The sequence below is a fragment of the Notamacropus eugenii genome, chromosome 4, assembly GCF_028372415.1.
Source record: "Notamacropus eugenii isolate mMacEug1 chromosome 4, mMacEug1.pri_v2, whole genome shotgun sequence".
Taxonomy (NCBI): Eukaryota; Metazoa; Chordata; class Mammalia; order Diprotodontia; family Macropodidae; genus Notamacropus; species Notamacropus eugenii.
The window spans coordinates 80,936,903-80,954,314 of NC_092875.1; the positions used below are offsets into that span (position 1 = coordinate 80,936,903).

At 39.0% G+C, this 17,412-nt stretch overlaps 2 protein-coding genes across 12 annotated transcripts in view; one reads left to right on the top strand and one right to left on the bottom strand.

Annotated features, from left to right (window-relative positions):
• LOC140500178 (uncharacterized) overlaps positions 1-17,412 on the top strand; it is a 58,304-nt gene that overhangs the window by 26,237 nt on the left and 14,655 nt on the right. The window contains exon 5 of the mRNA XM_072602534.1: positions 5,017-5,029. Within this exon, the coding sequence (XP_072458635.1) occupies positions 5,017-5,029 (13 nt within the window). The remainder of the gene's footprint in view (positions 1-5,016; positions 5,030-17,412) is intronic.
• On the bottom strand, positions 291-17,179 carry LOC140500166 (uncharacterized). Of its 11 annotated transcripts, none has more exons than XM_072602510.1 (7): positions 17,088-17,179; positions 14,745-14,796; positions 13,286-13,338; positions 6,784-6,875; positions 5,206-5,332; positions 4,531-4,644; positions 291-3,554 (listed from the first exon to the last, which is right to left on the bottom strand). In XM_072602510.1, exons 4-7 carry the CDS (start codon positions 6,817-6,819, stop codon positions 1,276-1,278), a joined length of 2,556 nt encoding a protein of 851 aa, XP_072458611.1. In that variant the 5' UTR covers positions 6,820-6,875; positions 13,286-13,338; positions 14,745-14,796; positions 17,088-17,179; the 3' UTR covers positions 291-1,275. The 11 variants fall into 11 exon arrangements, with proteins under 11 accessions (XP_072458611.1, XP_072458604.1, XP_072458606.1 ...); XM_072602503.1 differs by adding an exon at positions 16,801-16,950 and having other exon boundaries at positions 13,286-14,796; positions 17,088-17,170; XM_072602505.1 differs by having other exon boundaries at positions 13,286-14,043; positions 16,801-17,102.

A 17,412-nucleotide genomic window follows, 5' to 3' on the forward strand; every position in this document is an offset into this window, starting at 1 on the left:
GAGGGCAAAGTTACTGGAGCTCTGACACTAAGTAAAGGAAGCTCAGAAGATGAGGACTTCTGATACAAAATTAATGATGACTTTTCTTGTCACTTTAGTTTCATCACTTGAGTGTCCTGGAATCTATGTACACTGTCACCAGATGGTGGCACCATATTATTGCACAAACAGTATAGGATGAGTGGTATGCTCAATTGCCTAAGATAGAGATGACCACACATTTTCTTTTTCATAAAATACACAACTTTAAGAAATAGCTACACTTAAATAACTTTAAGTAGAAAAGCAGATAGTTTTTGAGGAAGTTTATAAAAGAGGGTAAAAAACTGTGGTACAGTGCTCTAGCTTGCCCCCTTATGCATATATTTTCTTTTCAGCTGAATGCAATGCTAATTTTATGCACAGACCATTGTCTCATAACTCACCCTAAATCATTTTACAAACTGTCAAAATATTCCTGGGCTGATGTGAGGGAACTTATGAACAGTTCTAGAACTTCAGGTCAACTTGACTTCAAAATTCCTGTTATTCTGTCAGGACTTGGATATTTGTTCAACTTAGGGAATCATTTCTTTTATGCCATGTCTGTCCGAAACTACTTTTCAGTCATTCCTATCTCCTTCTCTTACAATTCTACCTATTAAAATTCTACACATCAGTTCCTTGAAGGATGGATCCAACAGATTAATCTTTTTCAGGAAATCATTCATGACCTTTCCATCTAGAAGTGACCTTTCCTTCTTTTGAAGGTCTATAGAACTTGTACCTCTTTAACTGCTCTTTCACATTTATATCGCATTATATTTTTACGTGTATGTCTTAGTTTCCCTACTGGATTGTAAACTTAGTGGAAGGAGGTACTTTGAATTATGTTTTGTATCCTTCACAGTACCAAGCATATATCAGGCAATCAATATTTTGTTGAGTCCTGAGTGAAAATCAACTAAATATATCAGTTTGTTTGTAATAACATTTTGCTTTAAATTACCTTCTTTAATTAGTGTGATTGCTTAAGATTATTTAAACTTAACTGTTCTACTGGTTATTTCATATAATTCTTTATACATTTATGTAAAAGATGTGGAAATCATGGTTAAATATGAGAGGACTATAGTAGAATTATGTCTTTTGAATCTCAGAGAAGGTACATGCCTGGATATTCAGGACATATGCTGGAGGCACCCTTCCACCAACCAATACTAGCATTCCTAAATTTTTGAGAGATAAACTTTCAGAGCTGAATTTCACAGCAGAAATCATCTGGTGACATAGCTATCACAGAGTCTCTCCAGTGTGAATTCTTTGATGATTAATAAGGTGAGAGCTCTGACGAAAGGCTTTACCACATTCATTGCATTCATAGGGTTTTTCTCCAGTATGAATTCTCTTATGTTGGATAAGGGATAATTGTACAGTGAAAGATTTCCCACACTCATTACACTCATAGGGTTTCTCTCCAGTGTGCATTCTCTGATGCTGAATAAGCTGTGCTCGCTGACTAAAGGCTCTCCCACATTCATTACACTCATAAGGCTTCTCTCCAGTATGAACTCTCTGGTGCTGAGTAAGGTTAGAACTCAGAATAAAGGCTTTTCCACATTCACTACACCGATAGGGTTTGTCTCCATTGTGGATTTTCTGATGTTGAATAAGATTAGAGTGTTGACTGAAGGCTTTCCCACATTCACTGCACTCATAGGGCTTTTCTCCAGTATGAACTCTCTGGTGTTGAATAAGGTTGGAGCTTAAAATAAAAGCTTTCCCACATTCACTACATTTATAGGGTTTTTCTCCAGTGTGAATTTTCTGATGATGAATAAGTTGTGAGCTCTGACGGAAGGTTTTACCACATTCACTGCACTCAAAAGGTTTCTCTCCAGTGTGGATTTTATGATGCTGAATAAAAGATGAGCGGTCACTGAAGGCTTTGCCACAGTCATTACATTCATAGGGTTTCTCTCCAGTGTGAATTCTCTGATGTTTAATAAGATTAAAGCTCTGACTGAAGGATTTTCCACATTCATTACACTCATAATGTTTTTCTCCAGTGTGTATCTTATGATGTCGAATAAGGCCAGATCGCTGACTGAAAGCTTTTCCACATTCATTACATTCAAAGGGCTTCTCCCCTGTGTGAATTCTCTGATGATCAATAAGATTACAGGTCTGGCTGAAGGTTTTTCCACATTCACTACACTGATGGGGTTTGTCTCCATTGTGAATTTTACAATGCTGAAAAAAAGAGGCACGCATACTGAAAGCTTTTCCACATTCATTACATTCATATATTTTCTCCCCAGTATGAATTTTGCTATGCTGAATAAAGTAAGAATGGGCACTAAAAGCTTTCCCACATACGTTACATTTATAAGGTTTCTCTCCAGTATGTGTTTTATGATGCCGAATAAGGCTAGAGCTCCGGCTAAAAGCTTTTCCACAGTCATTACACTCATAAGGTTTCTCTCCAGTGTGAATTCTCTGGTGCTGAATAAGGGTTCTGTTTTTGCTAAAAACCTTCCCACATTTGTTACATTCATAAGGTTTGTCTCCATTGTGAATTTTATGGTGATGAACAAAAGATGAGCGGTCACTGAAAGCCTTACCACATTTGTCACATTTATATGGTTTCTCTCCACTGTGAATTCTCTGGTGTTTAATAAGGTTAGAACTCTGGCTAAAGGATTTTCCACATTCATTACACTTATTGGGTTTCTCTCCAGTGTGAATTTTATGGTGTTGAATAAAAGATGAAGGTGCAATAAAGGCCTTACCACACTCATTACATTCATAAGCTTTCTCTCCAGTGTGAATTTTACAATGCTGAATATAAGATGAGAGAATAGTGAAGGCTTTTCTACATTCCTTACATTCATAGGGTTTTTCTCCTGTGTGAATTCTCTGGTGTTGAAAAAAGGGTGTCCGTGCATTGAATATTTGTCCACATTCGTTACATTCATATGATTTCTGTCCAGTGTGAAATCTCTGGTGTTTGATACCATTAGAGCTCTGACTGGAGGTTTTTGCAGATTCGTTACTTTTATACGATTTCTGGCCAACATGAATACTCTGAGGTTCACTAAGAATTGGACTTTGCCTAAACACTTTCCCACAAGATTTAGCTTTATAGAGTTTTTTTCCTTTATGAACTTTCTGATGGCTAATTAGGTCTGCATTTTCTTTGAAGTTTTGGCCACATGTATCACAGTGATGGAGTCCCTCTCTTGTTGGAACCCTTGCATGTATAACAGAGCTTGAGTTCATACTGACATTTTCTCCATCTTCATTATATTTCTGGCTTCCTTCCTTTGTGGGTATTTTCTTGTGCATCTTTGGCCCTGGTCTAAAATTTTTCTCCTGGGAAGACAATTTCCTTAATCTCTCTCCCAAAAGTATTTTCTGACATTTCAATCTGCCATTATGTTTACCTTTATCAAATTTAGGTCCTCGGAGACTATTAACTTTGAATTTTCTTGATAAAGTCCCTAGTGGTTCCATTTCTTCAGACATTTCTTGTTTTGCAGTAAATACTTTGTTTTTAATCTTAGCCTCATAACCTGAAACAATAACAGAATACAAACGGTAACTTTATTTAGGAAGAGAAGAAATTGATAACATAGGAAAAAACACATTCTAAATGAAAATAAGCATCTTCTAAGAGGATATGACATTTATAAATCTCAATACTATCCTTACCGTCTTGGCAAAAGATAGTGGTGCTGGGAGAATAATAGAAGACAAAAGCAATAGGAGGTGTAGTGGACACAGAAGGCAGAGTAAGACTGGAGAATGAAGACAGCACACTAGGAAGGTTGGTGGGGGTAAACAGGAGAGCAATTTAGGGGAGGTAAAGATAAGTAGGGAGTAAAGGATCTGAACTGAGGATAAAGGAGATGAGTTCTCAGGAAGTTTGTAAAAGGTGATTATAGCAGATAGCGAGAGGAAAGTATTAAAAATAGCATACACCTTCTACACATTCTTCCTTAGATAGCTTGTAGGAAAGAAGTTTTAGGTAATTTGCTTGAAAATGTTAAATAAATGTTCGTATATGCTCATTACATATATCAATAGTGCAGTCATGTCAAAACTTTTAAACATTCATCAAAGCCTTGTTGTCTGAATAATCATAAGGCTAGTGTCACAAATATAGTCCTTTCAGTCACTGAGCAGCAGCTGATAGAAATTTTTACAAAGTTCAAAAAATGACTAGAACAATGAAAAGTACAAAGCAGTGTTGATGTTGTTTTAATAAGAAACATCAATACTTTAAAATTTTAAAATACATAACCTTTCAAATATATTTATGTAAGTATGTAGTATTCATGCTTCTAAAGTATTATAACTGCACTACGTTGGACTTTGGACACCCTGTGTCAAAGACAATGGGAGGTTGGTTGGAGGAGATATCCTCTAAGGTCCCTACTAGTTCTAAATCTATGGTCCAATAAATCATGCCTGGTGCCCTTTAAGCACATAGAAGATATGTAATAAATGAATACTCAAGGATTGAATGAAAGGTTTTTTCTTACTTACCTGAACAGTCAGCTCTCAGGGCCTCTCTCTCCTTAGCTTCCTGCTTGTCCAGGACCCATGGCTCTTCTCCTTGCTCTAGTCGAGAGATCACATCAGGTTTGAGCACTAGAAATCCTATTCATGGGAAAGGAAAAGAGGACTAGATCAGTCTTCAGATTCAGAACTGTTCTGAGCTCATGCCCAAGTCTTGGGTCTTCTAGGAAGAGGTAGAAGGAGATAAGCAATAACTACAAAGATGAGACTAGAAGATCTGCAGCAGGTCTGAGTATCCTAAGAATTGTTTTCTTGAGGGAGATACTTGGGGTGTGAGAGGTGAGTGTGAAGGTCAAGGGGCTGGTGATGTGAGTACACAGAAAAATTACCTCATATAGTCTATCTCCAACTAGGATAGAAAATTCCATGATGTTGGTGGAGACTTCCAGAGCTAAAATAAAACCTGGAACTTGGAGGAAAAGGAAAGTGTAGACTTAGGAAATATTAAGGAAGTTTCCTGTACCCAATTCTACAAGGACCAGGTCAGGGACCTTGGAACTGAAAGCAGACACAGCTTACATTTCAGTCCAGAGACAAGGAGAAATCTCTAATTCCTGAACTTTGAGGTAAAACCCAAATGACAGCTTCAGATGACAAAAAGAAAGCCAAGAAGTCCAGATGAATCCCAGGGTTGAGTCTTACCTAGAGAGACTATGTTTCCATAATTTTCCATCATCACATTCCTGTACAGATCTTTCTGAACTGGGTCCAGAAGGCCCCACTCCTCCTGAGTGAGGTACACAGCGATGTCTTCAAACATCATGGAAGCCTGAAACAACATATTCCTGCTGAAAATTTCAGCTACAGAACAGACCTAGTGTTGTGCCTGGGGGTGAGAGTTGGTAGTTTGTGGTAAGGGAAGGTGCTTCAGAGGCAGCAGATCCAGTCTTTGGGTGCAGATGTTTTCAGATTTACCTGTGAGTATGTGTATAAATAGTCGTGTGCACATAAGTGTTATTGGATATCTACATCAAGAGGTAGAGGTGTGTGTCTATCCTCTTCTTGGTCGAGATATGGGGTAGAAATGGATACATTTTGGGGAAACAAAGGAAAATTATGATGAAAAGAGCACTGAACTTGCAGGAGACTTGAACAGTCAGCTCTCAGGGCCTCTCTCCCCTTAGCTTCCTGCTTGTCTAGGACCCATGGCTATCATTTGGGTTCAAGTCCCAACCCTTCCACTAACAAACCTTGTGATCCTAATACACATCAATAACTTCTTAAAGTCTCTGCTTCTTCTTCTTTAAAAGAGAGGCTGGATTGGTTGGTCTCTAAGATCCTTCTCCCAAACCCCTCTAGAGTGACTTCAAAGAAATTATAGAGCAGTCTCCTCCGACTACTGCCAAAACATTGTTACCTTCTCTCTGAATTGCAACATGATAAATAGGTAATACACAAATTTTGCCTACCTGGAAGTGAGTACAACTGTCTACAGATCAATTGGGAGAGGCAATAAGTTCTCTGATGACAATTTTTTGGTTTTCTCTCTTGCCTTACCAATGTGGGAAATTAGGGAAGACTTCCTGTAGGAGCTTGCACTTAAATTGGCTTTTAAAGTGGCATTTCAAGATCATGATATGCATTGGTGCGTTAGGGAGAAGAGACTAAATGTTTTTGAGAGGAAAACTGATGACCTGAAAGACGACTCTGTCAGTGAAATGTAACATCTTGTTTCTAAGATATCTTCTTTGACTCATTCATTATTTAGGATACCATTACTTAGCTTCCATTTAAGTCTGTACTTTTTATTCATATTTCTTTCATCCAGTCTCCTATGTTTGTAACTTCAGAGTTGCCTTTGACCCTTCTTTTTCCTTCATCCCCCAGTTACCAGATTCTGCTGATTCTATCTTTGATTGTCTCTCACAACCATTTCCTTCTCTTCATTCCCACTGCAAACACCCTAGAATAGGAACCCTTACTCTGAAGGAGGCTTAAATGGAGAAAGATGAGCTCAATTCTGGACACAATGTGTTTGAGGTGCTAGTAGAACATGCAGGTGAAGATGTCCCATAGGCCTTTGAAAGGGCTGGTCTGGAGCATGTGCATATGTGAATGAGAGAGAACAAATGCATATGCAGTACTTTATTTCCAAGCTCCTGGGCAAAGAATTAAGATCTCTGGTCTTGGGGTGGGCAGAACAGCTCAAAACTGAGGAAAGAAGCTGAGGCCACACTAGGACCATAACATAGTAAGTGGTTTCCAGGAAGGACAGCTCACCTGTTGGCCAACTGGTATGGGTTCAGTTGCCATCATCTGCTTTCTCAGGATTCCGTCAGAGAGATTGGCAGGAATCTGAGGAACAGTTAAAACTAAAAAAAAAGGAAGGAACCATGAGTGAGAGTAGATTACCCAAGAAGACCGCCCCACTATCTCCCCTTTGGCTTCCCTAGTCTTCCCCTGGAAGTATCCAGGGACCTTGCGATAGATTCCCCTTCCTACCCTGCGTTGACAACAGAGCTCTAAGCTTAACAATTGTGCAACTGATAGATTGGAAGGGCCACAACTATGTATATAGCCAGTTCACATGCCAGACAAGGTGTGTGAATACTCATAGGGTGCTCTATCCCAAGAATATCACAGAATTCCATGCAAGGATTAAGATGAAAGAACATCCAGTCTGCAACGAGTATTGGATAGAATCTGAAGTTAGTACCTAAAATTTCAAGAAGCCCTATAGTTTAAAATATATAAACATATATCTAATGCAAAACAAGTATCCTGTATCTTTGAGTTCCCAGAGGAATTAGGAGATAAAGGGCAGTACATCAATAGCTAAAAGGATACTGAAAGGAAGTTCTTACAAGAAACATAAATGATAAATCACCAAATGTGAAAATGGTTCAACCTCTTTAATAACTATATATGAAACAACTGAGATACCAACAATACTTCAATGACTTTGTGATTTTGTTGATGTGAATGTTTCTGCCATGATATGGATTACAACAAGAATCACTGAAGTACTCAAAAACCCGAATAATGTCTGAAAGAATCTATTATCAGAGATCAAATTTCGTCTTGGAGAATAGATGATGAAGCACATTCCCCGGTCAGAATAGAGATGAAGGATTATGGCAGCTGAATGTTGCATATGCTGACTGATACGGTTGTTTTATTCGTGGATATTGTTCAACTATTTTTCTTTATTATCAGGGAGAGTTTGATGTGGGAGGGGGAAAGCTTATCATCTCAGGGGTGAGAAGTATAAGCAAGGATGAAGTTATTGTAGGTCTACTCTGTTCAAACATCAGTGGTTTGGGGCAGATAAGGTAGAATCTATGAGTTATCATTCCATTAGCTACAACTTCTTTTTGTCATCTCATCTAGGCTAAGAAAATCAAACTTAATGTGACAAACTTGATTTTGTAGTTTGTCTACTCATTAGCCAATGGATGAGGATCTCACGTTTTATCTTACTAACAGTCAAGCTGGTAGATTTTTTTCTACTCTATAATACCTCTGCAGAAGTAGACAAAGACTACTCAGGACTGAGGGCTATTTTGTATTTTCCTTTGTTTCATAAATTTCCTGGGCCAAAGAGTGCATCATTAGATATCTGGCCTACTTGCAACGAGCATCTCCATATTTAGTGAGGACATTCCTCAGAAAGTAGTTTGTTGTTTTAATCTACTTGAAGCCTTTCCAGCATGGGCAACCCTGCCAGAGTGTGCTCTGCTATGGCACAGCTTTTGAGAATCTGGAGCCACTTCCCTCCAGGATGAGGCCCTGGAGAAGGGCTTGGTGGAAAGTCAGGAAGAGGGAGAAAATGTACATGACTTTACATAAAGAGAAGCAGTAGGAACCTCACAGAATCAGAGAACCTCAGAATTCAAAAGTACCACAGAGGCTATCTGCTCCAACCCAAATCCTCCAAATAATACCCTTGACAACATCTCCAATAGGTGGTCAATTAGTCTTCACATTATAACTTCTAAAGAGGGAATACCCACTATCTGAAGAGCAGCTCATTCCACTTCTGAATAGCTCTAGTTAGAAGTTCAAAGATCTGCATATCAGCAACTTCCACTCATTACTATCAGTTCTGGGACCAACCTTGAACACAACTATGATATCTTAAATATTTTCCTCTCCAGGTTAAACATCCCCAGCTCTTCCCATCAATTTTCATACAGCAGAATTTCAGGGGTCCTTACCAACTTCCTCTGTACATGCTCCACATTACCCATATTCTTCCTAAAAGGAACTGAAAATAATACTCCAGGGGTGACCTTAGTGGGATAGAATACAGCATGACTCTTTCACTTCCCATGTTCTAGATCTAGACACTATCTCTTTTCTTAATGTGGTCTAATATTACTACTAGCTTTTCTGGCTGCCACCAAGCCCTTCTCCATTGCACTATTCATATTGAGCTTTCAGCTTAATCTTTTTTCACACAATGTACATGGATGACTTCAAGCTGGAACACCTAGCATTTATCTAGAGCAAAGCACCATAAAATATGGTATTATCAATACAAACATCTCATTTTGTCCTTTCAACACTGGAGGATGTGATATTATTGTACCAATTTAACAAACTAGGAAACCAAGGCAAACTGAGGTTAAGTGATTTGCCTGGGGTCATGCAGCTAGTAAGAGCATGAGGACAGATTTAAACTTGGGTCTTACTGACTCCAGGTTCGGCCCTCTATTCACTGCCCTACCATGCAAACATACATCTTTGACAAATGCCCCAATTCCTAACAACTAGTGTCAGTCACAAGAACATTACTATCCTCTACAACTGCAGATGTTATCAGTACAATGAAGCTGAGAGCTAGGGAACAGTACCAGGCATTAAAACCTACTGACGAAAGATGTAGAAAAGAAGGGAGAGGCTAGAGGTGAACAGTAATTGCCCAGCAGGATCAGAGGCATCTTAGGCAAAAGATAAAACAATAGATGATGTTCTTTACCAGTAATATAGATTACAGATTATTTCAATATTTCAGTGACCTGTCAGTTCATTTTGTGTGGGTGTTTTTTTTTTACCAAAGCAAATAAAAATCTTTTCTATCCCTTAACTATAGGGTTATAACTCTAGATTTGGAAGTAATCTTAGAGGTTATCTAGTTCAATACCCTTGTTTCATAAATAAACTGAGGCCTGGAGAGGTTAAGTGATCTGCTCAAACTTACGTCCTGTGACTCTAAGCTGTGTTCTTTCCATTGCAACAATTCCCTACACACCTGAATATTACAAACTTTTACTTTCACACTTAAACAAACTTGGATGTCACAAGATTCTAATCAACAATTTTGACCATCGGAAGAGGTAGAAAATCTAGAAATGGCGAAATGTTCTCCAAGACCTCCCCTTAGATGAGTTTAAAATATCAAAACTGATTTCAAATCATAATTTTCCCTCCCATTTACAATGAAAGGCTGGCAACTTAATTATCATGTTCCATTTACAAACTTGAAGATTGTTGCTGAATCTCACACTTTCCTTAGTGAGGTATGTTACATTTTATTCAGTTCTCATGTTACCATTTTCCAAAAATCAAGAATTTTTGTTTGAACTCTTCAGTGGCTACTACTTATCAGCAGAGAGGTTTAAAGACAATTTGGTGCTACAATTTCATCTTCCCATAAACACTTCAGGAAGATAGTATGATGAGTTGCTACGGACAAAAAAAATTCATTACTTCATAACTAGTCCTCTAGCGATGAGATTCTTCCCTTTCAGTAGGGCAGAACTGAGATAATCGAAATCATCTTGTGTTTGGCTCATACCTGAAGCGTTTCTGGCCCAAAAGAAACTTGTCAGTTTGTGTTCTACCTGTAGTCTCTGAAAAGCCAGGATCTATTCCATGCAACACTGAGGTATCAGAATAGGACCTTAATGGAAGTTATTAGCTGATTAATGATAAATGTATTCAATTCCTCATAGTCAGAAACCAATAGCAAAGTTATTCCCGTTCAGTTCTCCATGGCTCCTCTCTGAACCAGGTCCTTGAAAACAGAGCCTAGTGTCAAATTCCATACCCCAAAAAAAGGTCTGGAAATGAATTTTTTATAGGTTTAAGAAGTGAAGAGACTAGGAAACCAGGCAGGAAATTTAGAGAGTAGGTAGGCTAATGGGAAATTATGGAGCAAATTACATGGGTTATGAGAATTTTTTAAAAAGCTTCTCCTATTCTTTAAGAAAAACCTTATCTTGGCTCTACTGTCACCTTAAGCTACCAACTCTATCACTTTACTGTTAAATGTATAGAAGTTGACCATACCCACTGCCTATACTTCCTTTCTAACCATGTTCCTCAGCCAACCAGCAGTTTGTATTCTACTCCTATAACTTTACTTGAAATGACTCTCTCACAGAGCAATCGTTCCCTTAATGCTAACTCTAATCATCTTTTTCAGTTCTCAACCTTCACTCCTCTTCAGTTTTTGATATCTATTTTTCTTCTACTTTTTAAAAAACTCTGTCCTTAAAGATATACACTCTTGATTTTCTTGCTTCTATCTAACCACTCCTCTGCCTCTTTCACTGGTTCATCATCTTCCTTATGTAATTTCCTTATTCCATTATGTCCCTTAATGTAGATATTAATTAAGAAACTATCTGTGGCTTTCTAGACTGTCTTCCTTGGTAATCTTGCTCACTCCAGCTCTTAACAAAAAAGATTAGAAACATTTAAGGATCTCTCATCTTTAAAGAAAGAATATCCAGAAGGAGAAGGTCAATGATGGTGTCACAGACTGAAATAGCGATGGCAGTTTAAAGGGAAAAAAATGTTTGAATTGGTATACGTTTTTTAAGTTTGATGTGCCCATTAACATCTGGGCAGATAACATGTGCGTAGCTGGAGATGTGGTTTGGGAGGTCAGAAGCAAGGTCAGGCCTAGAAAAAGAAATCTGGGAGTCATTTGCACAGAGATGACTCTCAAATCCCTCCTACCATGCTCATAACTTTAGGGTTATCTCTGAATTTTCTCTTTCCATTGACTACTAATTACTAGGTCCCATGGATTCCATTTCTGCAATAACACCCAAATCTTCCTTCTCCTTTTTATTCTCACTGCTACTTACCCCAGTTTAGGTCTTCATTACCACCTACCTAGATTGTTGTAATAGCATCCGTAAGGATCTTCATAACACTAGCTTTTGTTGGTAGGTCACATGATAAGGATTAAAGGATATAAACAGGCAACTTTCAAAAGGAGAAACAATTATCAATCAAGACATGAGACAGTATTCAAACTCTTTATTAAATGAATCCAAATTAGATCTGTAACAAATATCTTATACTGAGTAAATCAATAAAACTTAATGTTGGTAGATCTGTGGAACAATAAGTATCATACTACACTTCTGATGGAGTACTGAACTGGCACAATTGGAAAGCAATATGAAATCACAGAATGCGGGTTAAAAAACACTATTCCTGCCCTTTGACCCAGTGATCCTATTACTCAGACTATATCCTAGGGATATATAGTGTTCCATCAGGCTACCCTAGTTTGCATTTGTAGGTTAGATCTCCCAGGGGACAAATTTTCCAGGTTCAAGGTTTTCCATGGGTCTATACTCCTAAAACTGTTACTCACAATTCCACCTCCAGCCACACTGAAACGCTTACCTTGCCTCTATTCATTCGAAGGACACAATTAGTTAAAAGCCAAACATTTATTGAATTGTGAAAACAACAGTAGTAACAAAATATAAACCTCATAAATGAGTGTCGTACATGCCTACAAATACACAGTTTCAGAGGGAAGAGTAAGACATACACTGAATTCAATGGAAAGACACACGTTTACCTCCTATGAAATCCTTAAACTATGTCTACTGGGCAAGTTGGCTCACTGGACTTTTTGTGGCTGCTCCAGGCCTAGGTACCTGACTAGTCTTCACTGGATTCAACTTCCAAGTTCAGCTGACATCCTGGTATAGGACTCTGTTATGTCTCTCAAAAAGCACTGCTGTCCATAACTCTTATCATCAACAGGAGCCTAGGCTGAGGCCTGGAATCTTCTGAGCAGGATCCACACTTCAGGCACTGGAGTTACTACAACTCAAACTTGCTGCTGGGCCCAATGTCTCCTATGGCCATATCCTGCTGTAATCCTTACCCCATAATCAATGGTGAACTATGGAAAAAGCCCAAGGGAAAAGGTCAAAAGCATCTTCAAGAACTGAGTTTTTCTTCCACTAGTTGTTCTTTTCTTGAGTCCTTTTCCTAAAAGTTGACTGTCACATCTATTTTAAACGATATGAGGGGGTACGGCTGATTCTCACGCCCCCTCAGCTGTCTTCAAGCCAGTGGCCAACATTCTATAATTCCATTAAGTTGTCTAAGTAAAATTTCTTGTTTTGATCAAAGAGATCCACTCCCTTCATAGATACATGATAGGGGGAATGGGGGAGGAAAGAATGGGAAGAATCCTATTTGTATAAAAAAATTTTGCAGCATTTTTAGTGCTAAACAACTGAAAACAAATCAGATTGCCAATGATGGGGAATGGTTCAAGCTCACACACAAAGCTGACGGAAAATTATTGTGCCATAAGAAATGAAAAACATAAAGAATACAATGAAATAATGAAACACATTAGGAAGTCAAGCAGAATGATCAAGTAAAATAAAAATATTTCAATAGTGCTTTTACGCTTTGCAAAGAACTTCATATAAAGATGCAACCAGTTGTAGAAAGAATGCTAGAATTTTGAGATGGGAGATATGTGGCTTCAAATTCTGTCTCAGACACTTACCAGCTAGGTGAGTATGGACAAGACCGTCAACCTCTCTCAAGCATTTTTCTCATCTAAGAAATGGAGATAATACTTGTATTATCTACCTGGACTCTAAAAAGTAACAATTCATATTTATGTAGCACTCTAACCTTGACTCTCCTTACACTGGGTTACCTTGGTTTTTCTTCCTCAGATTTTGTTCACCTCATTGGAGGCAGTCATACAACCTGTTGACTGGGTGGGCACCATAGCTATGTTGTCTAATCTTAGGCAGGTCCTCCCAGTTGCATAGTAATCCTTTTATTTTTCCCATCATCATACACCTCACAGGTACTGTTCTAAACCTTTTCTTTTTCTCATTTCTGACACTTCTTTCTCCCTCCTTCCCAGCAGATGGTGTGTCTAACTTTACTAAGAAAACAGAAATCTCAACATGAGTACCCTTTCCTCTTAATTCAGGACCTGAAATCCCTCAACATTATTTCCCAGTCTTTCCTTTGCTGGTTGTCCTTTTGCTTGCCAAAGGCAAACTCTTCAGCTGTGCCCAGATCCCACTGCCTCCAGGAGTTTGCTTTTTCTATCATTACCTCCCTCCCCTCAATTTTCAATCTCTTCTTATTTACTACTGGCACTTTTCTAGCTGTTGACAAATATGCCCAGGTCTCTCCTATTTTTTTAAAGCAATTTATTAAAAGCAATCAAAAAACATTTTATTGATGTCTTTCATCTTTACATCGTGGTCACTTCAATCTTCCTCTCTCCAGACTGAACCTTCCCTTATAAGACAAAACAAACATCCATTACAGTGAGTACAAAATCTGATAATACATACAATATTCTAACCTAGTAGTCCCCTTCCTCTCTGCCATAAGATCTATTTCATTACCAATTCTCCAACACATCCATTTCTTTTTCAGTTATATTGAGTTTTATTTTATTTTAATGTTTTTCCCCATTTACAGTGTTGCAGTCTCTATTTTTTCTTGGTTCTGCTTAGTTTGTTCTGGATCAGTTCATACAAACATTTCCATGTTTTTCTGAATTCTTTATTGTTTCCCCCATTCTTAAAAAAAAAACAAAACACTTGACACAATAATCATGTCAGTCAGTATTCCCTAAATGTTTTTCTTTTTTATAAGTAAAGACTATGAGGAAAGAATATCAAGAAAAGACTGCAATACTTTTTTTAAGGGATAAAATTTTTTAAAAAGTCATTTGAAGCTGCAAACCCTCCAAATTATTATCTTCTTTTCTCTCTTTGGAGTGTGTAAAAAACTGTACATTCATTACTTCCATTCCTAATCTCACCTAGAGATACACTTTTTTCCCTAAAACTGTCAATGCTCTTAAAAACAAATTGTATTTATTTCTATTGTTTTTATATCACTTTTGTTTCCCTATATATCCCTATCCTCCTCCCTTTCTGAAGAACCATTCCAAAAAATAAAAGAAAAAAAGATAGTTCAACAAAACTGACACTTCGATCAAATCCAACATCATATATGTTTCACATCCATAGTCCCACGTATCTGCAAAGAAAGGAGGAAGGTACATTTTTATATGCCTTTTGGAGGGTCAACCTTGGTCCTTCTATTAATTTTACAACAATCCATTTCAATCCCTTTGTTGTCATTTTTCCCATTTACAACACTGTGGTCATTGCACATAGTGTTTTTCTGTCTCTTTTTTCACCATGCATCACCTTATGCCTTCCCATGTTTTTCTGCATTCTTCATTTTTTTTTATTCTGCACAGTAATTTTCCATTATATTTACCTAACAAAATTTGTTAGCCACTCTCCAAGTGATGGGAATCAACTTTTAGCTTTTTGCTATCACAAAAAGTATTCCTATAAATATTATGGAGTATATGGGACCTTTTAATCACTGAACTACTTGGGTTTTATGTCTAGCAGTAGGCTCTCTGGATCCAAAGGTATGGACGTTTCACTCGCTTTCTTAGCATAATTCCAAATTGCTTTCCAAAATGGTTGGACCAATTCACAGCTCCAATAGCAGTTTGAGTTTTCCAGTTTTTCAACAGCCCTCTACAACAAATCAATGGCCTCTTAATTGCAACATCTGGATGGCCCTTCCTCAGTCTTCATCCTTCTTGACCTAACAGTAGTTTTTTTATATTATTCACCACACTCTCTTCTTTTATACCTCCTCAGTTTTTGTGACACTGCTTTATCCTGGTTTTCTTCCTAGTGTCAGAAAAACACAAATTCCTCACTGTGGCACTAAAAGTCCTTCATAATGGGCTCTAACCTACCTTTTCTGACTTATTTCACATGGTTCCCCTTACCATACTCTATGTTCAGTTAAAATGGATTACTTGTTTTCCTATATTTAACATTTAATCTCTTTGCCTCAAGTCTTTCCCCAGTTCACCAATCTATCCAATCACTGCTACCAAAGGGATTTTTCTTAAGTGCAGATCTGATCATTTTACTCCCCAATTCAATAAACTCCTGTAGCTTCTTAGTACCTAGGATATAAAAAATAAATTCCTCTTTTTGCCATTTATAGCCCTTAAAAATCCAGGCTTACTCTACACTACTCTCCTTAATTCACACTTGGGCATCTAGCTGGTGCAGTGGATAGAGCACTAGTGCAGGAGTCAGGAGGACCTCAGTTCAGATCTCACCTCAGACACTTGACACTCACTAGCTGTGTGACCTGGGGCAAGTCTCTTAACCCCAATTGCCTCATCCTGGGTCATCTTCAGTCATCCTGATGAATATCTGGTCACTGGATTCAGAGGCTGGTGACCTGTATAGCCCTACCTCACTCGAAAAAAGAGTCAAGTGCAAGTCATGTCATTATGTCTCTGATGGAATGGTCTTCTTTGCTGACCACACACACATAACTCACATTATTTAAGCCCAGCCCAACTGGCCTTCTTACTGTTCTTCATACATGGTTTTCCATTTCCTTATTTCATGTCCGTGAACCATTCCTTATAGCTGAAACCTATTCCCTTCTCACTTTTCTTTTCTACCACACTTTTGTCTCATATCCCCAGTACCTAGCATGGTGCCTGGCACACAGTAAGTGCTTAACAATTAAGTAAGCGATTAACTCCATGCCTTTGCTCTTTTCAGCTCCACTCTTTAGAATCTCCAGTTTCCTTCAAGACACAAGAGCTACCTGGAAAGGGAAGCCTTTCCTGAGATATGTTCTAGGACGTAAACTCCGTAAGAAAAGGGGCTGTTCATTATTTTTGTCACTATATCCCTGACACTGAGCTTGGTAACTTACAAGTAACAGACTCGTGTTTGTTAAATTTAAGGCTTAGAACGTTTCTCTCACAACAACCTTGCAGGAAAGGTATTTCCCTTATTTCCTTTTTCGTTCTGATCTGTAATTTGCTGGGAAGCTTCCAATGTGGAAACTTCCTCCACTGATGTAAATAGACAACAATTTGGGAAGAAAGTACTCCAAAACCTGGAATAGATACCTTAGGGTTATACACAAACCCACACGTCTTTAAACATATTGACTAGCTGAAAGCAGGGTCAAAAGCCGTACCTGCCCTCCAAGGGCTCACGTAGCACGGTAGGAATTAGAGGTCTTCCCGACCTCAAGGTCAGGGCTCTATTCACTTTGCCGCCCCCATCTGGGCACGGGAGGCTCAGGGGGGCGCAATGACCTGCCCTCGCTGCCATAGGTTCCAAAGGTCTGAGGCAGAATTCGAACACAGGGCTCTTGGCTCCTTCCTCTCGGTCACGCAGCACCACGCCCGCCCCCTTCACTCTTCCCTCAACCCAAAACCTTTTTTTTTCTTTCTTCTTCCCTCCCTAAGGGCCCGCACTCACCCTCGGCTCCCGTAAAACGGACGCCGAAACGCCCCCCTCGCCGGGATCTAAACCACCCCGGTAGGCCGGAAGTACCGCCCTCAGGCTTCCGCCCCTCGGGAGGACCAGTCCAATCCCAGTCCGGGGCGCCAGCGGGGCGGCTCCATGGCGCGGCGAGAATTCTTCGGGTTGGTGGCGGGTTCGCTTGGGTGGTCACGTTGCTGGACAGCTAGACCCGAGGGGGAGGGAGCGGGAGCATGCGGATCTGACTGTCCCAGATCGATCATCCGGGTGGAGGGCCCCCAGAGCTTCCCCTCAGACATGGTACAGGCCTTCGCTCCGCTGT

What these genes read in the sequence shown, in the direction of transcription:
- LOC140500166 (XM_072602510.1), bottom strand. Translation starts at nt 6,819, where the DNA reads ATGATGGCAACTGAACCCATACCAGTTGGCCAACAG. An exon ending in CCATACCAGTTGGCCAACAG is followed by an intron (nt 5,333 to 6,783) that starts GTGAGCTGTCCT and finishes ATGTTGTTTCAG; the next exon opens with GCTTCCATGATGTTTGAAGA. An exon ending in TGGAAACATAGTCTCTCTAG is followed by an intron (nt 4,645 to 5,205) that starts GTAAGACTCAAC and finishes TCCCATGAATAG; the next exon opens with GATTTCTAGTGCTCAAACCT.